This window comes from Castor canadensis, chromosome 13 (assembly GCF_047511655.1).
Source record: "Castor canadensis chromosome 13, mCasCan1.hap1v2, whole genome shotgun sequence".
NCBI lineage: Eukaryota > Metazoa > Chordata > Mammalia > Rodentia > Castoridae > Castor > Castor canadensis.
In genome coordinates, this window is record NC_133398.1 from 38,630,854 (window position 1) to 38,656,999 (window position 26,146).

Sequence of the window (26,146 nt, forward strand, 5' to 3'; positions counted from 1 at the left end):
GTGCATTCATTTCTGGCACCAATCAACCAAAGTTAGCATCAGACCCCGAAGCTTTAGGGGGAAGGTCTCCAACAAGACAGACCCACTCTAGCAGGGTGCTGGTGGCTCACACCTGTAATCCTAGCTACACAGGAGGCAGAGATCAGGAGGATCACGGTTCAAAGTCAGTCCCAGCAAATAATTCGAGAGACTCTTCAAAAAAGGGCTGGTGAAGTGGCTCAAGGTGTAGGCCCGGAGTTCAAGCCCCAGTACCGCAAAAAAAAAAAAAAAAAAAAGACAGCCCCATTCTAGATGCCAGCTACAAGTAGGGTCCCCAAGTCACCTGTTTGTTTGTTTGGGGGTTTTTTGGTGAACTGAGGTTTGAACTTAGGGCCTCATGCTTGCCAGGCAGGTGTTCTTATCACTTGAGCACTTCTACCAGCTCATTTCTTTTTGTTTTTGTAATGGGTTTTTTCAAGATAGGGTCTTAAGAACTATTTGTCCAGACAGGCTTTGAACTGTGAGTAGCTAGGATTACAGGCATAAGCCACCAAGCGCCTGTTTTTCGGTTTGGTGGGGGGGGGGTTGATAGCACTAGAATTTGAACTCAAGGCTTTGCATCACTTGAGCCACACATCCAGACCTTGTTGTTTTTAGTTATTTTTCAGATAAGGTCTCACTTTTGTCTGGGGCCAGCCTCAAACCATGATTCTTCTACCTCCACTTCCCATATAGCTGTGATTACAGTTACACACCACATGCCAGACTTTTTTTTTTAATGTCATCATATTTACTTTATTTATTTATTATTTGGGAGGGTTTGGGGTACTGGGATTTGAACTCAGGACCTCACTCTTGCTATCAGGTGTTCTACCACCTGAGCTACTCCACCAGCCAGACTCGTTTTTCTGAGATAGGGTCTCGCTAACTTTTTTGCCTGGGCTGGCTTCAAACTGCAATCCTCCCCTCTGTCTCCTACACAGCTGGGCTTATAAGAATGCACTACCACTCTCAACCCCTTAACACTACATTTCTAGTAAGTCTGGGAGGTTCCCAAAACCCAAAGTTATGATAATTTACTAAAATGACTCATGCAACTCAAGAAAGTGTTATGGTTGCCATTTTTTATAAAGTATATAAACCTGGTACAATGGCTTATGCCTATAATTCTAGCTATTCGGGAGGTGGAATCGGGAGGATCGTGGTCTAAGGCCAGCTATGGCAAAAAGTTCAAGAGACCCAATTCGACCAATAAAAGCTGGGCATTGTGGTGCATCCCTGTCATGCCAGCTATGCTGGGAAGTGTAAATAGGAGGATTACTCTCCAGGCTGACCAGTGCATAAAGTGAGACCCTCTCAAAAATAAACCAAAGCAGGCTAGGCACAGTGACTTAAGCCTATAATACTAGCTCTGATCTTGGAGGCAGAGATCAGAATTGTGGTTTGAGGCTAATCCAGGCAAAAAAGTTTGGGAGACCCCATCTTAATCAATGGTTGGGTGCAGTGTTTAATGCCTTTCACACCAGCTACTACAGGAAGAATGTGGTTCAGATTCTTGCATAGGCATAAAGCAAGACCTTACCTTAAAAATAACCTATGCAGCCAGGCACTGGTGGCTCACCCCTGTAATCCTAACTACTTAGGAAGCAGAGATCAGGAGGATTGCAGTTTGAAGCCAGCCCTGGGCAAATAATTCTTAAGACCGACCCTATCCTGAAAAAACTCATCACAAAACAGGGCTGGCAGAATACTCAAGTGGTAGAGTGCTTGCCTAGCAAGCATGAAGCCCTGAGTTCAAACCCCAGTACCACCAAAAAATAAATAAGTAAAAATAACCAATGCAGCCGGGTGCCAATAGCTCACACTTGTAATCCTAGCTCCTCAAGAGGCAGAAATCAGAAGACTAGCAGTTCAAAGACAGCCCCAGGCAAATAATTAGGGAAACCCTATCTCAAAAACATCCATCACACCATTACCCATTGGCTCTGGCTGGAAGGTTGATATTGAGTGTCCTGAGAGGTCAGGCATGGCCCATGGACATGGACATGAACATGGTCATAGTAAATTGGAACTTCCAGATTACAAACAGTGGAAAATAGAAGGGATACCATTAGAAACTGGTTTTACGAGAGCTGAAGGATCCATGGGGCCACAATGAAGCTTGGAGATACATGGGTGGCTTTACAATTTTTGTGGTAAATGTGTGCATTTGTGGTAGCTGCAGGGGCTAAGTATTACTTGGAGTCCCAGCATAAAGATAAGAAGTACCACTGAAGATAGTACCTGGAAGTATGTTATAACTTTGTGTGTGTGTGTGTGTGTGTGTGTGTGTGTATGGTACTGGGGATTGAACTCAGGGTCTACACCTTAAGCCACTCCACCAGCCCTTTTTTTGTGAAGGATTTTTTCAAGATGGGTCTCTCGAACTATTTGCTCGAGTTGGCTTAGAACCATGATCCTCCTGATTTCTGCCTCCTGAATAGCTAGGATTATAGGCAAGAGCCACTGGTGCCCAGCTAGGTTATAATTTCTTAACTCTGTCATAAAACAAGATTTCTTCACTTTTGCCTACTACGTGTGTTTGTCCCTTAAAGAATACTAATATGGCAGGTGGAATGGCTCAAGGTAGAATGCCTGCCTAGCAAGTATGAAGCCAGCCCTGAGTTCAAACCCCAGAATCGACAAAAAAAAAAAAATGTATTCTTTATAAGCTGGGCACTGGTGGCTCACACCTATAATCATAGCTACTCAGGAGGCAGAGCTCAGGAGGATCAGTTTGAAGCCAGGCTGGGCAAAGCATTCTCGAGACCCTATCTCGAAAAACCCTTCACAAAAAAGGGCTGGTGGAATGGCTCAAGGTGAAGGCCCTGAGTTCAAGCCCCAGTACCGCAAAAAAAAAAAAAAAAAAAAAAAAAAAACTAGTACAGTTTAATAAAATAAGTAAAATATTGCCAGATGCCAGTGGCTCACACCTGTAATCTAGCTACTCAGGAGGCAGAGATTAGGAGGATCACAGTTTGAAGCCAGCCTGGGCAAATAGTTCCACGAGATCCTATCTCAAAAACACCCAACACAAAAAATTGGGCTGATGGAGTGGCTCAAGGTGAAGACCCTGAGTTCAAGCTCCAGTACTGGAAGAAAAAAAAAAATATATATATATATATAACAAAAAAGGGCTGGTGGAGTGGCCCAAATGGTAGAGTGCCTGCCTAGAAACTACAAAGTCCTGACCTGGAAAAAAAAAAAAAAGGTATAAATCAGGAACTTCCAAATGAGAGGCACATAGAACAAAATCTGAGAGAATCCCAAATGCAGAGTTTCCATCTCTCTTCAAGGCACATCACCCTCCTAACATATCCATGTGTTCACCAACCAGGAAGTTCTATGAGCTTTAACTCTAGTTGTTAAAAAGTCATTACATAGGCATGATTGGATTGCTGGCAACATATTAGAACTCCATCTCCAGCCTCCAAAGTCAGGATGACCTAAGTCCCAACCCTTTCACCTTATCTTGGTCTTTTTGGTAACCAACCCCCATCTTTCAGCAGAAACTCAGGTATGATCCAAGGGGCTCCTGAATACCAAAGACACTCTTATTTCAAATGTTCCTCAACTTATGTTGGGGTTATGTTCTTAAACACCCATTGAAAATATCCTAAGTCAAAACTGCATTTAACCCACTTAGACTACTAGACATGACAGCTTAGCAACACAGTACACTAGAGTATCAGTGTACATCCTCATGACCACAAAATGGCTGGGAACTGTGGCTCAATGTCACTTCCCAGCATCTCAAAAATATTGTACCACAGATTACATGGCTGGGAAAAGGCCAAAATTAAAAATTTGAAGTATTCTTTCTAGTGAATTCATATCACTTTCACACCATTATAAAATTTTTAAAGAAAACTTAAGTCCAAAAGTTTAGTCTTCTCAGGAACAAGTCACAAGTGCCAAATACTTTATTAGACTCCAGAAGAGAGATAAAAGTTCTGTCAAGTTATTTTTTTTTTCTCAAAGCATTTTTATTAGCATACATTAGTTGGACAAGAGAGTTCATTGATGACATTACTGAATATGCTTACATTGTACATTGGTTAGGTTCGCTCCCATCATCTCTGCCCCCTCAGCCCTTCCCCCCCGACACACACCTAAATGGTCAAGTTCTTATTATACACCAGAAGGGAAGAAATTTCTGGACACAGAAAATGAACACTTCAGCCAAGTGTGGTGGTGCACTTGGGAGGCTGAGACAGGAGGATCATGAATTCAAGAATTCAAGGTCAGTCTGGACTACACAGCAAGACCCTGTCTCAAAAAAATAACCAGGGCTGGAGGAGTGGCTCAAGTGGTAGAGTGCCTGCCTAGCAAGTGCAAGGTCCTGAGTTCAAGCCCCAGTACTACAAAGAAAAAAAGAAGGAGAGAAAGTGAAAAAGAAAGGAAGGAAGGGAGGGAGGAAAATAAAATGAACACTTCTGGGGGCTATAAACAGGAGACAGTCACCACCTCCCACAGGCTCACACACACTCACTAGGGAAATATGAACTCCTTCACGTTCAGATCACCCTCCTGCCCACTCTCTCACACACAGTTTCACACTGACCACACAAGCAGAACTCCTACAAATCAAACACTTGTTGCTCCAGGGACTCTACTGATTTGTCCATCTCTGCCCATCCTCCATGGCTTCCTAAGTAGCATCATTCCTCTTCCTGGCATACTGATGTTCTTGCCAGAAAGGAGTAAAGTGGGACAGTAAAGGGGTTTAAATGGTTATGGAGAGAGGCACAGCAAGTATCAGGGAGCCTGTGAAGGAATCTGAGTTCATGTCAACATCCAGGTCTGAGAATTAATCTTAGACTGTACCTGTGCCAAATAGCTGTGCTCTTGTGGTGACTGTATGTCCCTGTGTGACACTGGCATATCTGTGCATTGTCTATGTGTGTGCCTGAGTAGTGCAAGTATGCCCATGTCCTATGTGTACAACCCCTGTGATGTAGACATGCCTGTGTTCCAGATGTTCCTAGATGTGCTACTGCCTAAGGTGGGTCCTGGAGTCACTGGCTGCTCTTGTCTCTATAGGTTCTGTCTACTTTAGTCTTGGTTTCCCATATGAAAAAGGGGACAGTGCATAATGGTGGAGGAGAGAGCAACACTAAAGCTATGGGCACAGACATCCTGAATCTGTTAGGGCTGTGGCCTTCCCACCTCCGTGTCCCTTAAGCCCTAATGCTAACACCCACCCCCCAAGCTCTGAGTGATGCCAGTAACTCTGAGGACTCTGTTTTTTCAGTAAACCAACACTCAGCTCCTGGGAATGTTTTTAGAGTCTTTTGATATCTATTTCTCAAGGACGGCTGCAAGGTACGTTGTTCTATGAGTGTCTAGGCTCCTCCCTTCCCAATACCTTTCTCCAGTATCCCAGCCACACAGCCATCACCTTACTTCCTGTTACAGTTTAGACATAAAATGTCCCCAAAGGCTCATGTTTTGAAGTCTTGATTCCCAGCTGGTGGTGCTATTGAGATGTGATTGAATTATGAGGGATCTGATCATCAATAGGTTAATCCATTGATGGATTCATAATTTGATGGCATTATTGGGATTCGGTGGAGACTTTCAGAGGTGGGACCTCTTTGGAGGAAATTGGTCACTGGAGGCATGTTCTTGAAGGATATATTTTGTGGCCCAATACCTTCCTCTGTTTATTTCTCTGTTTCCTGGCCACCATGAGGAGAGCAGCTTTAAATCACATTTCCCACCATGATATTCTGCCTCACCCTAGCCCAGAAACAACTGAGCCAAGTGACCATGAACTAAAACCTCTGAAACTGTGGGCCAAAATAAATCCTTCCTAAGTTGTTGTTCTCAGGTATTTTGCATGGTACTGAAAAACTAACTATACACTTCCCTTCTTGCACAGTTCCTTCCATAAGGAAGCCCCTAAAAACGCCTTCCCAGATGTGGTCCCTAACTTCTGTCCCTCACACTCAAGCCTTCAAGAAAGCTGAGTTCCAAGGCTCCATTCTATCGGATTCCAGATTCACCACAATGAGAAGCCACCAGCTCTTCACACCCCCAGACCAGCCCTGGGTAACATGAATCATCAAGAGACTGAAGAAGTCCCCTGCCAACGCAAGCCTGGCCCTCTCCAGTCCTGCTTCTATCCTCCAAGCCCCTGTGCAATTCCAGCCCATGACTCTGCCTCCTTCCTTCCTCAGAGCAAGCACCAAAGCAGTTAGTCCATGCCAGCAACAGAGGAGGCCCTGTGTCTGAGTGAAGGTATGTGAGTCACCCTGGCCTGGGGAACCAAAGAGCAGAAGGGAGAATCAGGTATCCTGCTGCTGCTCTGCACTAGACCTGACCCAGCCAAGACGGAGCCTGGAGTGTCAGTGTGTGAACATGAGTGCAATTAAGAGGGTGAGTGTGGCAAGAGCACAGCCTCTCTATGTCCAGTAGACACTTGGCACCCATGGATCTGCCTGTCTGCTGTCTGGATGTAGTTAAGGCTGGGGAAGAGGGATATAAAAGATGGTGGGTAGTAGTATCCATTCTTCCCATTTCAGCCTCAAGAAACATTCATCTCACTTATTTCTGGTCATTCTCTACCAGATCCATCAGTTCAGTCCTAAGGTCCTCTTTCTAACACCATCCCCTTCCCCTCAAATTAATTCTGGCTAAGTTTGGCCCTTGCTATTTGCAACCCCCTATAATGGATTGTCCTTTTTTGGCTCTGGTGCAGCACCCTGTACCTCCCCCATTTATTGTAACAATCTGATTGTCCTCTGTTGTGTCTCCCTATCTATATCCCATACAATAGGATTTTGAGGGTGGAGACTCTGCCTGTATCCTTTACTACTACATACCCATGTCTAGCACAGTGCCTGGCATGTTGTACACACTCAGTAAATAGCTGCTGGTTGAATGACCCTAAAAAATAAAAATCACAGGAAGATCAGTCTCAGCTCAAGAGAGAAAGGGCAATAACCCTCTGGCTATTAGGTGACTTGGCCAAGTCACTCAGTTAATAAATATTTCCACAGTTTAGCCTGCTCTAGGCTGAGTTCTCTCTGGGGTTCTATTCCTTCTCAGCCTAGGTTCAAACAAGGAAAGCACGGCAGGTAAGAAACGCAGTTGGCAGGGCAGAAGCCAGGAAGGTGGGGGAGGGGGCAGGTAGGGCTAGAACTAGAGCGTTCCAAAGTACTTTTATTGCTGTCTCGTGCTGAGGCCTCAGCCTACCAAGGTGGAGCTCCAAAATCTGACTTCATCCTTATAAGAGAGTCCTGTGCCCCGCATCTTAATAAATCGTGACTCCGCCCCTTCGGTGACAAGATTTAGCTCATCAGGGCGTGACACTTTGACTCCGCCTCCTGAGAACTACTGGTCCCACCCCTTCCGGCTGATAGGCAAGCCCCACCCCTAGAGTGGGACCGCGTCCCTGTGACGGAATGACAAGTTTCCGGGGCGGAGCCAGGGAGGGCGGGAGTTTAGGCCGCGCCGACCCCTCAGCCCCCCGCCAGGTGACCCTAGCCCCTGATAATCTTCACCCAAAGTCCCAAATCTCCCAGTCCCAAGGCCACCAAACCTCTCGCCTTGATCTTCTACATGCCCCAGGCCCCCGAGATAACCGTCCTCCTAACGCTAGTTCTAGCGCCTTCCAAATCTTCGGTCCCACCCTATCTCGATGTGGCAATTGGCTTCCGGGGGGAGGGGCACCTGCCTCAGATTATCTGCGAACTATCAGACTCGTCCGGAGAATGTCGGAGAAGGGGACTTGGGGCTGGGGAGTATTTATCCCAATCATGCTACTCCCCAGGACACGTTCGGAGCCCGGGACATGTCAGGATTGAGGAGATACGAAGTGGCGCTGGAGGCGGAGGAGGAGTAAGTGGAGGCGGCTGGCGCGGAGGAGGGGCCAGGCGGCTCCGGGTGGGGGAGGGTGCGTTCTCTGGCAAGCCCCCTAAGGGGCGTGGGTTACAAATGGAACCGCCTTTTCGGGGCGGGGCCTTCCTCGAGGTCAAGGCGTCCGAGGGGCGGGGTCTGTGGGGTCAGCCCCGCCCCGCCCCGCCCCGCCCGGCCCGGCTCTGCCTTCTCTCCGCAGGATCTACTGGGGCTGTTTCTACTTTTTCCCCTGGCTGCGAATGTGGCGCAGGGAGCGGAGGTGAGGGGGCTGCAATACCGCGGGCCCGCCAGGGGCATGATCGAGGCTCAGTCTTGGAGGACTGATCGGGGGGGAATCCAGCCACCCCCGCACCGCCTCATGCCATTCTTGGATCGCCCTACAGCTCGGCACACCCGCGGGAGCAGAAGCTGGAGCCTCTGCGTGACCTGATGAGCTGTCTGTCAAGTGGCCTGGGCACTGCTCCCCAGCGCTCAGGTCGTAGCCTTCTCTGCCGCACCTCTGCCACCGCTGCCCAGCCAGCCGGTGCATTAAAGATTTAAAGCGAAGCCCACACACTGCCTTCCTGACTGCCGCCGCAACCGCCATTATGGCGGGGAGTCCCTCTCCGCACCTGCTGTTTCCCTCCCTACCGGGCCCCCCCCCCCCCCGTGTCAAGGTCCCTGTTATTCCTAAAGGTCCCTCATCAGTGTCAAGCTGCCTGTTACTTTCAAGTGACTGCCTCCCCACCCCACTCCCCAAAAACATCCATCACTGGTAGTAACCTTTGTGGAGAAACCTAAATAATCCTAGCCTGATCTACCTCTCCACCTTATCCCCATGTTGATATGTTCCCACAACCCCATCTCTGTTACCACCTTCTTTCTAGCGAGAACTTGACCACTGTCTGAAGAATCTTCTCTTCCAAGAAGTTGATTTAAAACATTTTAAGGTTGTAGGCTGGCAGTGAGAGGGAGGATTACTAGAAGTTGCTCCTGGCACCATCCTGCCTCAAGAGAGTGATACGGATTGAGGACCTTCATACATTTAACACCCCAACCTGGCTTCTCCAGTTTGATCTCAATTTTAGCCTGGGACTGCCCCCAGCCACAACAGATTGTGGCTGGGAGGAAGAATTGGCCTTATCTTTGAAGAAACCAAAGGGAAGAGATGAGTACACACCTAAGAGAATTTGTTTTCTGCCTTCTAGAATTGTCAGTCTCTGGACTGACAAGTCCAAGAAAGATCACAAAGCTTATGGCAGGCAACCAGCTGATGGAGATCTGTGACAAGATGATGGAACCTGGAAGATTTCTTCAGTAGAAATTCTTGGACTTGTGTCTGGGGCACAAGTCCAGACTGAGAGTGGGAGAGAGACCTTAAGGCCTCTGGTACCAAAAATTGAAGATAAGCAGCCTCTGAGTTGTGATCACTTTCAAGAATGCACCTAAGGGGATCAAACCCAGGGCCTTGCGCATGCTAGACAACTGTTTTTGAACTTTAAATAAATGGAATCACAAAAAAAAAAAAAGCGCCCAAGTCCTTAAGCCATTTCCTTACAATTTCTACCTCAAAGACCCCTTGAAATGTCTAATGCTCTATCCATCCCTGGGTCCATACCTCTCTAGGATACTGTCAGAAGGCCTCAGACAAATTCCAGGAAGGGGCCTTCAAGCCTTACCTTGGACAGAAGAGAGGCTTGGGTTTTCAGCCTAGAAGGGGGCTAGTTCCTACTCTGGGAGCTGAAGTCCCTCCTTCCTGATTGTTGAAGCAGCACTGTAACAGAAAAGGCCTGCCCAGAGAAGGTATGAGTTCTGTGCCAAGAAAAAGCCCACCTTTTAGAGGGTGACTGGCCCCACAGCAGAAAACTGCAAAAGGCACCCCTGCAATATCCAGATAAGGGCTGCATTGTTGGCTTATGACTGTGTTGATACTTAAAATACTAAGCAGAATTTGAGGATTGAAATCCCCAGATTAGTAGGAGTCTGGGCTACAAACCCAGCAGCATGCCTCACCCTACGCAGTTTCCAGTTTCCCAGAAAAGACTGAATCAGGAGCGGTAGGAGTTTAGCATTGAGGAAGCGGGGAAGAGGAGATGTAGGCCTGGGTATGAGACTAGGAGAGGACAGGAAGGAGATTCGATGTGGTTGGACAGGACTACACTGGAAGAATGGGATGCGGTGGGAGTATAGGTTGGAAAAGTGGGTAGGGAGCAGGGATGATCTTCCAGGCCGAGTGTAGAGGCTAGTATCTGAGTAGAACAAAAGAAGGTAACTTGAATGTCTCCAAGCCAAGGACAGCCTGGAAACCCCAGACTCAAAAGTTGACATTCCTGGGACAGGATTAGGGAAAAACAAGAACATAAGACTTCTTGAGATTTTTCACCTGATTTGACACCAGCAATCTGTCACCAAAGAACTTTTATCACCTCTCCTGATCCAGAAGGGTCTGCCTTAGGGCCCATTCCCATCTGTTTCTCCTGATAAGACAGGCAGGTCTGGGCAGGAAGTAGGGAGGCAAAGATGCAGGCTAGTGCTGGCCTGCCTCGTGTTCCTATTCCACCCACAACTCCCCACAGAATGTGTGTGTGCAGTGCGATTTTGTATCCTGTGGAAACAAAACAGTGGGAGTGGGACTTTTGAGAATAACTGGATTCACGATTTTGTCTATGATTGTTCAATCATGGGTGTGACTTTGAAGTCTTGACTGACCAAGGTGTGACTATGAGTGTGTGGCTATGGGTATATGAGTGTGAATGTCTATCATTAGATGCCATTGTGGATCCTTAGCTGTCTTTAATCACTACTGTCAGCCCCCACATCATGCATTACTCCTTTCCCCTGCTTCTCTGACCAGGGCTTAGGAACCTATGGTAAATGGTGGTCCTAGAAGAGGAAGGGGTCTATGGCAATGAACCAAAAATTAGAGTTCAGTAGCATCACAAGATAAGCAATACATCTCCACCTGTCTCTGACTCACCTGGTGCCCCAGGCAAAATGCACTCAGATAAAAGGTAGGGGAGAGGAGGAGAAGGAAGTATCTAGGCTGAGCAGCATGAAGGGACTCTTGCCTACCAGTGGCCTCCTTCTGCTATTGTTGCTCCTAATTCCAGAGCCTGGAGTGGGTAAGTTCTTGGGGGTATAGAAGGCTGGGTGAATGGGCCAGAGGGAAAGGAGCCCAGGAAGTCCAACCCCTAGCTATTTGATGGAGCAGTTCTGAGTCCAACCTTTCTGAACAAATGGTCCCATTCTTCTATAGCATTGCCGCTGTCACCCAGCACTACCTGCTGTACTCAGCTCTACCGACAACCACTCTCCAACAAGCTACTGAGAAAGGTCATCCAGGTGGAACTGCAAGAAGCTGATGGAGACTGTCACCTACAGGCTTTCGTGTGAGCTCTGCCCCTACCCTTAACACCCCTGACTTACTGATGTTGATCCCAATCCCCAGCCCCCAACTGTTAATTCTGATGCCTACTGAGGTTTTCATCTAGCCTTTGCCCCTCCTGGACTCTAACCTTATCCCCAAGCTATGGGCACAGCTTTGGACCTTTCCCTTCCTAGGCTTCACCTGGCTCGACGCAGTGTTTGCATCCATCCCCAAAACCGCAGCTTGGCTCGGTGGTTTGAGCGCCAAGGGAAAAGACTCCAGGGGACTCTCCCCAACTTGAATCTGGGATTGCAAGGGAAAATGGCATACAGCCCCCAACAGCCAAAATAATAAAGCAGCATTGAACAACAATCTGAGTGTGACCGCCAAAACATCCTCATTCTCTTTATTTTGAGTCTTCACAGTCCCTGCCATGGCCAACAGCCAAGAACCCACACACATTCTCCAGGCACTTACATACATACTTGCAGAAAACACATATTCCCTGCCTCACATATATACAGTCACATATGGACACAGACATACACATCTACACACATGCTCAGGTGGACCTCCACCTCTGGGATGACATCAGAGATCCAGACATCTTCCAGCTAGCAAGTTTGTAATACAGGATCTCAAGGAAATGGGCTCTGAACAGAACTTCCAGCTGAGACTTCCATCCATAGGGATTACTGTCCTGCCTGGTTCTGTCCATCTAGCCACACCAGCAAGACAAGAGTTACAGGTGGAATCAGATGAAGTTCTCCTGGGTCCTCTACAGGTTTGGAGCACCTAGACAAGAGGCAAATCAGGAGACACAGTAGGACTGGGTCTTGGCCAAGACATCCTGAGAATGAAGTAGGGGGGATCAATTACAAGCCCAACACTCTGAGAAGGAATAGACCAGCCCAACTCTGAGGGAGCCCCACACCCAATGAGTAGATATAGCTGTGGGTCCAGGTACATTAAAAATAAGGGAGGGGAGCAAGCACTGATCTAAGACAGCCCAAGAAAAAGGATGGATATCCAGGTCTGAGTCCAACACCCTAAAAATGAAGGGAGCCCATCTAGAATCCCTAGCACCCTGAGAGGGAGGAGCTCCACTTCTGAGCCCAAGTACTCAAAAATGAAAGGCTTAGCCTGCAGCCTAGCATTATAAGAATGAAGAGACCAACTCAGATTCCAAAAACACTTAAAATTACGAAAGTATCTGGCTCTTAAACCAGACATTCTCAAAACGGGAGCATACATCATCAAATCCACAGCTGGAGGTCCTACTCACCTTGAAGCCTGTCCACTGGAATCATTGGGTCCAAGAACCCAGACTTTTGGGGTCCATCCTTTCCACCCCATCTCAGTCTCAGCCTAGGGAATAAAAAGGCAGCTGTTTTCCCAATAATGTGGGGCATCTCAAACTCCTCCAAATTACTTAATTAGTTAAGGGTCAGGAATCAGTGTGAATCATAAAGTGAGGTGGAGGGGGTGAGGGTTCAGGTAGTGGAGAGGTATTTCCACAATCAGGCAGGTTCAGTGGGAAGTCAGCAGAAAGTTATGAGGGGTGGGGTTGGATGTGGTCTCTGGGCATCACAGCATCAGTGAAGGTCTGAGACTGAGGAACCAAAGGCAGTCACTTACCAGAGCCCCAGTGCCAAGGCTCCAGCAGCCAGTCCCAGGAAAGAGAAAATTCCCAAAGATGCCAGCACAGCCACCTGTTCCAAGGGGTCCCTGTGATCTGAGGGAGAGGGTCACAACTCACTGTGAAAACAAGCCTAACCAAGCTCAGTGCCCCTTCTCTCAGGGACTTTCATCCTTTACAGTTTTTGCTTATCTGCCAAAGCTCACCAAGTGGCCGAGGGTCTGGCTGCAGGGAGGGCCTTGGAGGAGCAGCGCTGTCCACCTGAGCTACCGTCTCCAGTTGTTGCTGTGTAGGTAGGTGGCCCCCAACAGGCATCTCCTCTGTTAGGGGACCTGAGGGAAGGTGAAACCTGAGAAGTGTCCATGCATGCACTATGGAGGCAGGGCCAGGGCCTGGGTTAGACTTGGGGCCTAGGAGGCAGAAGTTGAAAAGGCATGGCCAACTTCTGAGGACTTATAGAACTGCAGGAGTGGAGGCCAGGTGCAGGACTTAAGATTCGACGGGATTATAGAGGCCTGGGACAGCAATACCAGTGCCTGCTTGACCATGAGGGGCAGGGAGATAACACCTGGCCACCTTCAGTGAAGCTGTCCACCTGGTAGAAGCTTTGGGGTTGAACTTCTACCTTTTTCTTTGGCTTTGTCTCTCACCAATGCTAGGAGTTCCCCAGACCTCAGGGCTCCAGGCACTCCAGGTGCCTGCATCCAGAAAGTCCCGGGCACTAACACGCACTGCATGAGGCAGCCCAGCCACAGCATCAGTGATCACCTCTTCCAAACCAGTGGGCTCCACCTGGGAGTGAAGATGGTTCCTCAGGGCATTACCCAGGTTGTAAGCATAGAACCCACCCAGCCCAGGTCTGCAAAGAGCCCGCCCTTCCTTCCATTACCAGCCCTGTCAGCCTGGTGGAGGAGCTGGGTTTCACTAGGGGTGACTGATGGTATAGAGTCTACACCTAGAGTTTGGAAGGTGGTGGTGTGTAGTGATTACTTAATGGGGCCATGATGTCAGTCTGGCTAAGCTCAAATCTTTGTTATACCACTTACTTGATGAATTTTTGGCCTCTCTATGCCTCAGTTCCTTCATTTGTAAAATAGGGGTAAATACATCTAACTGAGATTTCTTGAAAATGTGTAGCACCCAGCAGGTAGACAGCACTAAAAATGGGTTATCTGATGCGGCTGCTCCAGGCCAGATGCCAGCCAATCTTTGACATGTACCATTATGGGAATTCACTACTATCCTCAGGATGGTACATGAGTGTTTATATGAGGCAGTATCTCTGGGTGAAGGATACTCCCTTTCCTAGAAGGTTTTTTTTGTTTTTTTTTTTCCTAAAGTCACTACTGTCTTCCCACAGATGGGATTATATCATAGTTAAAGGTCCCTCCAGGCAGAGTCTCAGTCTGTCTTTACAGCTGCAACTACAGTACCCAACGAATATCCTGACCCAAGGTGAGCACTCTGTAGTGGGAAGGCATCATCTTCAGAGATCTGAAAGTTCCTAGAAGCTATGCAGAACACCCAGGATCAGGAAACCAGAGACAGGACCCACAGACCAAGATTGAGATATACTCCAAGCCTCACCGTGGACCAAGCTGGATGCTGTGCTGGACGGTATTGCAGCCGAAACTTGAGCAGGAAGTGGGGCTGGCGGGGCCAGGAGACAGGGTATGTCCAACTGGCTCGCAGGCGACGGGGATAACCAGGTACTGACTCCACCCGAAGCCCCTGGGGTGGGTCAGGGCGCACTAAGGGCAGCCAGACACAAAGTCAGGATAGATGACAGGTACCCATCCCTTCCCCATCCCAAGGTGTGTGCTGAAAGGCACCTTGGACAGGGTGGGGAAATCTCAACTTGATTACCCATTAGCTTCAGGACCCATCTGACATCTCTGTTATAAAATAAGCTTCAATCTGAGGGCAAAGGTTTTGAAATGTTTGTTGAGTAAATAAAAGATAGATTCTTCTTTCCATCCAAAGAAGATGAAATGGCCCAAATTCCAGGCAGTTTTACTGCCCCCCCCTCACACACACACACATACACAGGAGGAATGACCAACAGGGGTCAGTTGCCTTCAGCACAAAGCCTAGAAACAGTAGGCAGCCACCAGGAAGGACCTGTGGGTAGTGGCAGTAGCCTCTAGAGCATATGCAGAAGTAATGGAGCCCATCTCATTGACTTCTTTGTCTCTCTGTGTGAAATGCAGCCTATGTTGGAAGGAACTGTTTGGGAGCTGGGGTGGGTTGAGTCTGTTTGGGATCTTTGTGATAAGGGTCTGGAGGGAGGTCTCAGGGCAGGGTACTCACAGATGCTCTGTAAGCTCACATCCAGCAGGCGTGTACTGGCACCCAGTGGGTTCACCTCAGTCACATTAATCCGGTACTGGCTCCAGAACTCTGCCCCATGAACCATACAACGGGCAGCCCCTAGGGGGTCCTGTGGGCATAGCCAGGGCCCTGTGGATGGACTCACCCTAGGAGGGAGGATGTGGTCATGGGCTTTGGAAATGCTTATTGTGGAATACAAGTTGGAGTCCCCAGCCTCTCTCTCATAACTTACCTCTCACTATCAGTTCCTGGCATAGTCTTCTTCCTGATGGAGACAGGGCCATCTGAGGTCAGGAAGAAGAGGTCCTCTACTCCCTCTGAGGAATTCCTCATAAATTGCCTCCCTGACTCCCATCCCCACATCATGCCAACACACCCAACTGCACAGATATACACACCCTTTTGTGCACACACCTGTAGGAGCTGAGGTAGCGGGTGGGTAAACCGCTGACCTGGCTGGGACTCCAAGTACAGGAGAAGTTTTCATAGTCAGCTGCTTGACAGGAGACTACAGGACGGGCTGGGGGGTCTAGAGGCAGAGGGTACAGCTGAAGACCAAGCACTCCCCAGCTCCTCCCTATCGCAGAGGGCTTACTTGAGTTATAGGTTCCCTTAGAAATCCCAGGTCTCATCACTGCTTTCCTCCCCTAACTTACAGCCTAGCTTCAGGTTCACCGTGCCCACAAGTGCACCATCCAGCATCCGGCAGATGTAAGTGCCCTCATCAGTGCTGTCTGCCAGGGCCAGGATCAATTCATGCCCTAGCCCTGAGTCTGGTCCTTGGAGCAGCCTTGACTCCCCATCTCGAAACCAGGACACTGGGGTCCTAGAGATGAGATAAGGCAATGACAGAGAGATTTAAAGTATAAGTCAGACCATGCCACTATTCTCCACAGGCTTCTAACTGCATTTGCAAAGCACAAGGTCCTGAATTCAAACTCCAGTACTGCCAAAAACCAAAACAAAAGCCATTAATTGTAATAAAATCCAAAATCCTGAGCCAGATGCCAGTGGTTCACACCTATAATTAGGAGGCAGAGATCAAGAGGATTGCAGTTCGAAGCCATCCTGGGCAAGGGCTGATGGAGTGGCTCTGAGTTCAAGCCACAGTAACAAAAAAAAAAAAAAAAAATCCAAAATCCCTTCATTGGCTTACAAAATCCCTTGTGATCTATCCTTGCCTTCTTTACTTTTTCAGCTCCTCCCTCCTTCCCCTTCACCTACTGTACTCTGGCCACACTGCTTTTTTTTTCTATTCTTCAGAAGAATTGCACTCCTTCCTACCTCAGGGTATTTGCATTAGCTGTTCCCTTTGTCAAGAATGCTTCTACCCAAAAGAGGTTGCCTCTTTCCTGATCTTCAGAAATCAGTTTCAATGTTACTTCCTTACAGACCTTCCCTGATTACACCAGCTATCCTCTTCCATAATTGTGCTCTTTGGATTTTCTGTCCTTGCAGGTATTTCTACATGGCAAGATTCTTGTTTGCTTATTGTCTGTCTACTCTATGAGGACGTAAATTCTGGGAGACAGGCAACTTGTATGGCTTGTTCATTGCTGCATCCCAGAACCTAGAATAGACCAGGTACTTAGCAGGTGCCCAGTGAATATTGGTTTTGTGTGTGTGTGTGTGTGTGTGTGTGTGTGTGTGTGGTGCTGGGGGGTCAAACCCAGGGCCTTGTACATGCCAGGCAAGTGCTCTACAACCAAAGTACATACCCAGCCCCAGCCCTGGCTGAATTTTTTACTAAATAAGGATGATTAGGGGGTTAGGACGGAAAGGTGAGGATTATAGTCAGAAAGGGCAAGGATGGGAGGTCTGAGCAGGGTTACAAAAAGGTCATGAGTGTCAGATCAACAGGCAGATAGGGCACTTACCCAGCACTCACTCCAGGGCAACACAGCATCACCGACTTGCCAAGCTGCCCATACTGGACCCCTGTGAAGGGCACTTCTGAGGTGAAGTTCTTCTTCCTCCCCCACCCTCACTTTAGGAAAAGTGACAGGGTAAGGAGCAGACTGTCAAGTTCTGGGTGGGGTCACTGGGTCGAAGCATCAAGTTACACTCTGACAAAGAGTTCAGAGGACAGGGTAGAGAAGGGACCCAAGTTGCCAGTGGGGGCGGGAATGTCCACAATTTAAGCCATGGGAGGGGGCTACAGTGAGGATGGCAAGTCTCAAAGTTGTGGGGGGGGGGTCACAGAGCAGCATTCTTCTTACCTGGGGGACCCCAGGCCTGGGGGCAGGGAGAAGAGGAAGACACAAGGGCTGTAGCCACAGCCACCAGAACCCTGCTCAGCCCTAAGCAACTGCAGCTCATCTGTGGAGAAAGACAGAAGGTCAGGGGTCCCCTCACTGAGATACCTGAGGTTCTAAGGTCCCCTTTCCCACCATATACCCAATGCTACAGAAACACACACACACACACACACACACACACACACACTCTCTCTCTCTCTCTCCTCTCTCTCCTCTCTCTCTCTCTCTCTCTCTCTCTCTCTCTCTCTCCATCTCAGTCCTGGGCTTGGGGCCCAGAACAAAAGCCGGAGGCAACAGACTGTGCCAGCAGCAGCCACCCCACACACACACACACACCGCCCTTGGCGCCCACCCTTGGCACCAAGGGTTGGCACTGGCTCAGCCACTCCCATTAACCCCTCCAATGCATCTGTTGGAAATTCTGGCATTCACCCCACCTGTCCAGGGCTAATCACTGCCTCTGACTAACCTGGGGCAAACCTTATCACCCTGAGGTAGGGGCAATAGACGGGTACAAACCCACCCTGTAATCCCACCATGAGGCCCAGCCCTACTCTGATTGCCAAGCCTCTGGCCTGGGCCTGGCTCCTTGTTCTGGCTACTTGGTTCATTCAGCTGGGCCTGGCTTGAAATTTTGTTGGTCTCAAGCTTGTGAAGCTGGATGAGGCTAGGGTGCAGGCTGGGGCTGCAGAGTTAAGCGGATCCAGATGCCCTGGCTGCGCCAGAGGCTGGGGGTGGGCGAGAAGCCAGTAAATGGAAATGGAGACAGGGTGGCGGAGGGGGGAGGGGGCTGGGAGCCTGCAAGTACGGGGGCCTGGTGTGCGGGCCACAGCACCAAGAGAAAATGTCCTCATTACTGTGATCAGGGACAGGAGGCGGTGAGGGTCGATGAGGTGAGGACTGACTTGGGGACAGTGAGAACTCAAAAAGCCTGAGCAGGAGCTAACAGTGTGTGTATATGGTGTGGGGAGGAATGCTAGGAAAGAGGATTTGGGTAGGGGGTGAGAAAGACAAAGGCAGTGGGGAAGGGGCAGATGGAAAGAAAGCCCCTGACAAGAGTGCCAAAAAAAGGAAGGACATGGACCCCTCCAGAGGAGGAGAGCTTCCATGTGTCTGTGTGTCAGAGTGGGTCTTGTTGGATCTCCCCTGGTCCCCCAGCCACATTTACCCTGCTTGGCCCGGCATACCTCGGTGATCACAGTGGCTGACTGTCCATAGCCTCCAGGACTTCCTCCTACCAGCTACACCACAGGCTCCTGCTCCACTCAGTTCTGGGACCCCAGATCCATCCCAGCCTTCCCCTCCCCCTTCCCTGCCCCGCCCCCTCTGGGTCCCAGAGCTTAGCCACCCCTAGCCAGGCCCCCTCCTCCCCTCCTATCACCTTCTCCCTCCTTCCTCTTTCTTCCTCCCTCCTCCCCTACTACCCCAGCCCCTGGGAAAGGAAGAAGCCTTCCCCCAGGCTAGAGTGGAAGTCACAGACACAACCTGGGTCAGCAAGGGATAGAGGAGGATTGTTTATGTTTAAGTCCCTGTCAGTAAGAGATTCCCTGTATTTTCACACAGCCACCAGTTCACAAAAAAAAAAAAAAAAAAAACCTCCTTTGAACACACGTGGACATAAACAAACAAACAAACAAACAAAACAGACATAAACTCCTGTTCCCATTCTTTTCATTCTCCAGCAAATATTTCCTTAGGGCACAGCTGACTGTATTTCCAGGAGAAGGGAGGCCCAGGCTAGGGGAAAAAGGAAAGGCCAGAGTCCAGTTCCCCCTTCCCTGGAAGTTCCAATCATTTTTCACCTCCTGTTCACCCTTTCGGCCCCAACACCAGGAAATGCCTTTGGTCCCTTGGTGCTAGATACACAAGATTCACACTTACCCTCACACTCACACTCTCAGATACTGTCACTCACAGTTACACTGTCAGGCATCTTCACTGGGACTCATATACTTAACATCTCTCTCTCTCTCTCTCTCTCTCTCTCTCTCTCTCTCTTTCTCTGCCCCTGGGGTGGCAACACTCCTAGCTCCTGATCATGAGAAACTCCCAGGAGCTCTTAGCAATGGAGTATCAGCATCTCGTCATAGTTACAGGCCCCCAGGTAGCTAGAGACAAGAGTAAACAGGGAAGGTAAACATAGGGACACTGAGAGCATGAGAGCAGAACTAGAAAAGCAGATACACAGAGACACCTGGGGGAAAAAAACTGTGGCAACCCAGAGCAAAATATCTCCAAGAAGATAGTCATGCAGAGAGGGGAAGAAATACAAGGAAACTGAGTCAGACAGGAAAACAGAAAATAATAAACCAGGGATGGAAACTTTTTTTTTTTTGGAGGTGCTGGATGGAACCCGGGGCCTGGCTCATGCTAGACAAGTTCTCTACCTCTGAGCTACATCCCTAGCCCCATGGAATAGAACAGAGGAAAAAGAAAGGAAAGCCACGTGTGTTGGGGATGGAGCTGTCCTTGTTGCAGGCTAAGTAGAAAGGTTAGTTGCACTGGCTATGAAAACGGGTTCCCAATTTATGAACACAGCTATACTCCCATATGGTCTATGTTAGGACACAGGACACACACATAGTCACAAGTCTCACTCTTTCTCTGCTACTGCTGAAGTCACACCTTGGCACACACAAACCCAGCCACCCACTCTCACACTGGCAGACACAATCTTAAACCCCACAGAGACCTTCCCAGAACACATTCCCTGATGTGGTCACAACCCCTCTCTCACACAAACACACTGCCACATCCCACCAACCTACCCACTGACAGACAGACACAGACTCCCAGCCTTGCACCGCCACATGCAAACTCAGCTACAGGCACTCCCACCCACCCACACATTAGCTGACAGTTGCGCCAAGTGACACTCGGTTAAGGAGTCTCAACACGCTGACACCTTCGCACACAGACACCAGCTCACAGTCACACAGACAACAGTCCATGGGTCACTCCGGATCATACACCACTCTGCCCCGCCCCCTCCTGCCAGGACTTTGTCGTCAACACCCTCCCGCCTCACCAGGCCTCACCTTCCGCGGCCGCCGCCGCCAGCGCCCTCGCCCTCGCCCTCTGCCCCGGCCTCTACTCCCTCCCGCCCTGGGCTCCCGCAGTGGGGGCGGCTCCGCCCAGGCGCCAATGGAAGGAGAGAGGTGAAATAGGGGGGGCTCCGGACTCATTGGAGCCTCCAACTGCCAATCACTTCCACCCCCACCTCCTCCGGACACTTCCTGTCCCGTCTGGGTCGGAGGAGTGTGCCTGAAGAGGATGCCCTGACTGGGTCTGAAGCTGGATTCATGAGACTTGGCTTGAAAGCCCCATCTTCCCCCTCCAAACTCTTCCCCCTCCCACATGTCCACAAACAAAGCCTCAGGTCCACGGCTCAGGAGCCACTGGGCAGGTGACAGGAGAAATTGAAGGTGCCTCTGACTCCAGATAAGATAAGGAGGTAGGCTGGTCTAAACAGTGGTTCTCAAACTTTACTTAGTACTGTGGTTTTAGAACTGCCAAGCCCCATCCCATACTAGTTAAATCCGAGTATCTGGAGGTTGAACCTGGACATGAGTGTTGTTTAAGACCGTGCAAAATGCAGCCAAAGCAGAGGTTGAGGTCAGGGTGTGTCTGTGTGTTTATGTATGCCTTAAGAAACAACCACCCAGAGCCAGGCACTGGTGGCTCATGCCTGTATCCTGGAAGCTACTCATGAAGCAGAGATAAGGAGTGCATGGGAAGCCAGCCTGGGCAAATAGTTTGCAAGACCCTATCTCAAAATAGCAAACACAAAAAAGGGTTAGCAGAGTGACTCAAGTGTTTAGCAAGCCTGAGGCTCTGAGTTCAAGCCCGAGTACTGAAAAAAAAAGAAGAGGAAACAGCCACTTACCCAGTCCTCTAATCCATCTATTCCCCATCCTGGGGGGCTCAATGGAGATGCCTACAAAATGCTTACTAGGTCTATCTAATCATCTTCCAGACCAGAGCAACATGTCTAAGTGCTAGACATCACCCCTCCAAGGTCTCGAGAAAAAAGATTCAGGACTGGAAGGCAGACAGCCAAGGTTCTTCTGGGCCAGGTCCAGTCACTGTCCAGACTTATTATTAATTTCCTCACCCAGAGATTCAGTTTCCATGGGAAAGAAAAGAGACCAAAAGTGTTCTGGCCATTCCTGCACTACTCACAAGCCTCACCTTCACCTTGAAATTTGCAAAGCACCAAATGGCATCTAGTTTTTTGAGTCACATTATCTGTTGTTTCCCCACTGTCACATGGGAAAACAGATCTAGATGGGAAGGGGTGGACCCAGGTTCATTCTGAGAACCACAGCTTCCTTCTAGGCCCTGGGGCTCCTACCTCTGACTGCCCCTTCCCTGCCAGAGCTGTTTTCTGCCTTGTGCAATGATTGGAGCATGGGGGCAACAGGTGTACCGAAGCTGCACATACTGTACTTCAAAGTCTGAGGAAGCCAAGGACACAAAGCCACATGCACCAAAGCCACATGCACGCTCCCTACCCGCCCCTTCAGCCCCTGTGGGCTGGAGCAGAGCCAAGCTGCAGCCACTCACAAAGTCAGGGTTCTGGCTAGCAGCCCAGAGTCTGGCCACTGACCACTGGGATCAGAATTCTGCTCACCCTCTCCCAACCAACCCCTGAGGCCTGGGCTCAATGAGCTGACACCAGGCTTAGCAGTGAAGAGGGCTCTGGCCTTCCCAAACCCTAGTCATAGCTAAGAACATAAGATTTTAAAACACTTTGGTAAACTGTAATGATGTTTATATACCATGAATAAGAGAATTTATAGACCAGATGTGATGCCAAATATTACTTTTGTTCAGAGGTTTGAGGTGGAATTTTTTTTTGGCAGGGCGGGGGGTGGGGGGGGAGTGGGGTGGGGGTGGTGTGAGACAGGGTCTTGCTATGCAGCCCAGGCTCAGGCTTACCAGGAACTCACTATATAGACCAAGTTGGGCTCAAACTCGCACTGATCCCCCTGCCTCTGCCTCCCAAGTGCTGGAATTACAGGCATGAGCTACTATACCTGACCGGGATGGAATTTTTGCATTAAATTTTTGTAGGTCTGTAGGCAAGGAAAAGTGGTTAAAACCACACTTGGGCTTTAACCCAATATCCCTAAAGATTAGAGTTCACACTCCTCTGGTGTGGGAATAAAGATCAAGAAGAAGTTTTATTGATGCCACATTTGCCCAAACACCAGGTCCCAGTTCTCAGGCAGGATTCAGGGCCCTGTGGTCAGAATGGTCAGGCGATGGCTGCTGCTTCCCTGTCCTTCTGTCCCAGGAGGTAATGTACCTCAGGAAGTGCTCTTAGTCTCTCTGCAGCCTGGAAGAGGGACAGAAGGCAATCAGGGAGAGTAAAGGCCATCCAGAATGGTGAAATGGACTTCTGAACACCCAGGAGACACTTAGGGAAGGCTTTTAGATTGGGAGACTGGTAACCAGGATGGCTGAAGCCACCCTCTGGTGGAATTGAGCAGCCCAGGTTTTCATGAGGATTTTTAGGCTCATGATTACTGAGATCCCTTGAGGAAGTAGGGGTGAAAAGAGGACATGAGGACTTGGGATGCTCCAAGTCCTGACCTGCTCGGGGGTGAGGTCCCTCTGAGCCTGGGCAAGCATTTCATAGCCAACCATGAATTTCCGAACAGTAGCAGAGCGCAGAAGTGGAGGGTAATAATGAGCGTGCAGCTGCCAGTGGTCCCATTTGGCCCCGGCCTCTGATCCTGTGGGAGCCCCTGACAAAAAGAAGACAGAGATGGTGGAGAAGGCTCTTTTTTGGTCTTTACTGTAGCCTCTATCCCCAAACCAGGCCAAGTACCTGAAAACTACATCTCCTGACATCTCTGCCAGTGAGGAGCCCAAGCATTAGAAAATACATAGGTGACAGTCTTACCAAGTTTGCTGCTCCAACCTCAGTCCTATCATCCCTGCTCTGGACACTTCCCACTAAAATTTTCAATACCTGTTCAGGGTTGTAGTCCCCTGAGCTGCAACCTAGAGGCTCAGAAATAGTGTTGAGGTGAGATACAGGCCCTCAAAAAATCTTACCATGCCAGCCCATAGAGTAGGGAAAGGATGTCTCGAATAGGTTGTCATACTTCGTCAAGAGCTTCTTCATGACAGAGGCTAGATCTGAAATCAGAGCCTGACTCTCAGTCTGGGAACCAAATGCTGGCCCTACCAGAGCCACTCCACCCAGTATTCACCCCAGTATCCCAGCTGGGAGACTCACCATCACGCTCAGCAGGGGTCAGCTCAGGGAGGCGCCGCACATGCCGACGGGGCAGAAGTAGAGTCTGGAAGGGCCACACTGCCCAAAAGGGGACCAGTACTAACCAGTGCTCACTGGTTAGTACCAGACGTTCCTGGCCACACAGAAGAAAAATGAGTTCATCAAAGTGAGTGTGAGGGGAAGGAGCCAGCAAATAAGCAAGGGAAGCAGAAGAAAAGAATCTGATGGATTCTTATCACTACCACCCTACTCTAAAATCACCATCACCTTCCTTTAAATTATTAGACTTGCTTTCTAGCAAGTCTCTTGCTAGTTCTCTTCTGCCCTTATCCTTCACACATTTCTGTTCTGGGGTAAGAAGGCTAAGAACTCATTGGGGACACAGGGCCTGCCTGTCTCCCACCTTCCTAAGGAGCTCTTGGCGGCCATACTCCATTAGCAGAGGCTCTCCATGCTGACTCTGATAGGTCCGCTGAGACTGCTCTTCACACTGGGCAATGTTTGGCAGGAAACTGCTGGCCCATACCTGTCAAGAGGTAGGAGCAGAACTACATCACTAGCATATTTCTTTTGTCCCATCCTTAATCCAGCCCACAGTGCTGTCTTGGAGTCAGCCAAGAAAGTCATTGCAGTCCTTCACACATTTACCTGGCAGTGGGGATGGGGGTTAGAACAGCCCATCATTGCTCCTTTGTTTTCAAAGATCTATTGGGTAGGAGGAGAGAGTTTTATAGTTGAAAAGACATCAAGTCAACCCTTCCCGACCCCCTGAACCAGTTGCACCTCTCCTTCCCTGCCCTTCCAGGGAAAGGGGCAATCTCACAGACCTGTACCCAAGGGTACTGAGCACCCAGCTCCTCTGTGACTGAGGCCCATGCATCGACGACAGCTCGGATCTCAGGGATCGACATGAGTGGCAGTGTCACATCCGACCAGGGGTGAAAGCACATGACTTTACTAGGTGGTGAGGGAGGAAGGGACAACAGAGGGATAGGGATTAGGTGCTAGGGGCGGGGCCCAACCCCAGGATTTAGTCTTCAACCCTGGATGAAGGTAGTAAAGAAAAAATCAGTAGTTACCAAACTCCTCGGGCAGCCTCTGCTTGGAAAAGGGGGTGATCACTGGGTCCTGAGATAAAGGAACATCATCACTCTCTGCAGCAGAAGTTCCCCAATAGGTCTGGCCTTCTTCCTCCCCCAAAGTGGTTAGAATCAGCGTACCTGGATCAGGGGCATCAGGCTGAAGAGCTGGGAAGTCATTATCAAACAGGAAGGTGCCATCATAGTGGGGATTCACCTACTGACAAGGATAAGCTAGAAACATCACTACCCCATACCACCATCATCTGGTGGGTTTCAAGGGTTGCACAAGCTTCAAGGGGTAGAGAGAAAGACCACCCCAGGGAACAAAAAGGCTTGGTGGGATATGACCCAAAAGCAAGTGCACTGCTCCCTCTTGTGGGTGGAAAGGCAGCTCTGAGAGGAAACTCCTCTTCCCTGGCCCACCCTGTGGATGTGGGCTCTATAGGCTTACCTCACCATTGGCCCTTGTGGCCCCAGGACACAGAGGGTTGAGGGGGTCATAGCGGGGCACTGTCTTCAGAAGCTGGGGCTCCACTTGCCCTTGCCAAGGCCGCTTCATGCGGTGAGCTGACACCAGCACCCACTCATCATGCAGCGGGTTGTAGCGGATATGCTGATGCTCTAGGGACAGAGACAGTCACGATCAGTCAGCAAAGCTCTCTGGCTCCCCCTCCCTGCTCTCACCCACTAGCAGGCCCAAGCTCAGGGCGTCCTCTCGGCCCTCCCCTGCTCAGAAGCAAAAGGCCCAGGACTTAATTTTCCCAGCACCAAACGGCCTGCAGCCCCTCTCTCGCCCCGTGAGCCCTCCTTGGGGTGTGCGCGGCGACCGTGACTTGGGATCGAGAACTTCCTAAAGGAACCGAGGGCTCGGCTAGGTGTAACAGCGAGTCCCGGCCGTCCTGCAGTTAGTTACCGCTCGCCCGGAAGGTTGGTGCCGTGGCGTCCGCCTCTTGGCGTTGCTCAGGATCAGTTCCACTGCGAGACATGAGGCTGCTCTGGAGATCGTCAGGAATGTCTGCCAGACCCGCGACTCACCCATTTCAGTCAGCTCTGCCCTCACCCCGCCCGCATGATTGGTCAGCCGCCAGCACGTGACAGCCTGAAGGGGCCGCGGGCCACCTGGGGGCGGGACTCAAGAAGGCGGAACACCACGCGGGATAACTTTCATGATCTCAAGTCCCCCCACTGCTCCAGAAAAACCTTTGACAAAACTGCCAACTGTAGAGTCCTTCTGCTCCAGGTAGCTTACAAGACTTCGCTTCTGCACACAGTCATTCATCTGCCCATTCATTCAGCAAATACTTACTGAGCTTCTACCATCTGCGGGACACTAAGGCTTTATGAAGAGCTTGGGGATGC

The 26,146-nt window shown here is 49.7% G+C and overlaps 3 protein-coding genes and 1 pseudogene across 10 annotated transcripts; 3 read left to right on the forward strand and 1 right to left on the reverse strand.

The window, feature by feature from the left end:
• The first annotated feature begins 1,988 nt into the window (after nt 1-1,988).
• LOC109694670 (NADH dehydrogenase [ubiquinone] 1 beta subcomplex subunit 3 pseudogene) lies at nt 1,989-2,253 on the forward strand (annotated as a pseudogene).
• Nucleotides 2,254-7,392: 5,139 nt separating this feature from the next.
• On the forward strand, nt 7,393-11,599 carry LOC109694669 (uncharacterized). Of its 2 annotated transcripts, XM_020176774.2 has the most exons (6): nt 7,393-7,499; nt 7,796-7,863; nt 8,081-8,140; nt 8,265-9,663; nt 11,117-11,247; nt 11,422-11,599. In XM_020176774.2, exons 1-4 carry the CDS (start codon nt 7,428-7,430, stop codon nt 8,419-8,421), a joined length of 357 nt encoding a protein of 118 aa, XP_020032363.2. In that variant the 5' UTR covers nt 7,393-7,427; the 3' UTR covers nt 8,422-9,663; nt 11,117-11,247; nt 11,422-11,599. The 2 variants fall into 2 exon arrangements, with proteins under 2 accessions (XP_020032363.2, XP_020032360.2); XM_020176771.2 differs by lacking the exon at nt 7,393-7,499 and having other exon boundaries at nt 7,506-7,863.
• Ccl27 (C-C motif chemokine ligand 27) lies at nt 10,848-11,599 on the forward strand. The gene is made up of 3 exons (XM_020176781.2): nt 10,848-10,982; nt 11,117-11,249; nt 11,422-11,599. The coding sequence occupies exons 1-3, from the start codon at nt 10,913-10,915 to the stop codon at nt 11,576-11,578; spliced, it is 360 nt and encodes a 119-aa protein (XP_020032370.1). The 5' UTR covers nt 10,848-10,912; the 3' UTR covers nt 11,579-11,599.
• Nucleotides 11,600-11,601: 2 nt separating this feature from the next.
• Nucleotides 11,602-25,871, reverse strand: Galt (galactose-1-phosphate uridylyltransferase). 7 transcript variants are annotated; one of them, XM_074051567.1, is made up of 22 exons: nt 25,701-25,869; nt 25,239-25,408; nt 24,926-25,001; nt 24,785-24,833; nt 24,533-24,662; nt 24,354-24,410; nt 24,109-24,231; nt 23,706-23,838; nt 23,522-23,605; nt 23,054-23,208; nt 17,417-17,516; nt 17,075-17,135; nt 15,854-16,023; nt 15,612-15,726; nt 15,430-15,462; nt 15,177-15,343; nt 14,454-14,617; nt 13,517-13,658; nt 13,073-13,198; nt 12,866-12,962; nt 12,513-12,595; nt 11,602-12,022 (listed from the first exon to the last, which is right to left on the reverse strand). In XM_074051567.1, exons 1-22 carry the CDS (start codon nt 25,771-25,773, stop codon nt 12,006-12,008), a joined length of 2,325 nt encoding a protein of 774 aa, XP_073907668.1. In that variant the 5' UTR covers nt 25,774-25,869; the 3' UTR covers nt 11,602-12,005. The 7 variants fall into 7 exon arrangements, with proteins under 7 accessions (XP_073907668.1, XP_073907670.1, XP_073907671.1 ...); XM_074051569.1 differs by lacking the exon at nt 24,109-24,231 and having other exon boundaries at nt 25,701-25,870; XM_074051570.1 differs by lacking the exon at nt 25,701-25,869 and having other exon boundaries at nt 24,926-25,004; nt 25,239-25,379.
• Between the last annotated feature and the right edge of the window lie 275 nt (nt 25,872-26,146).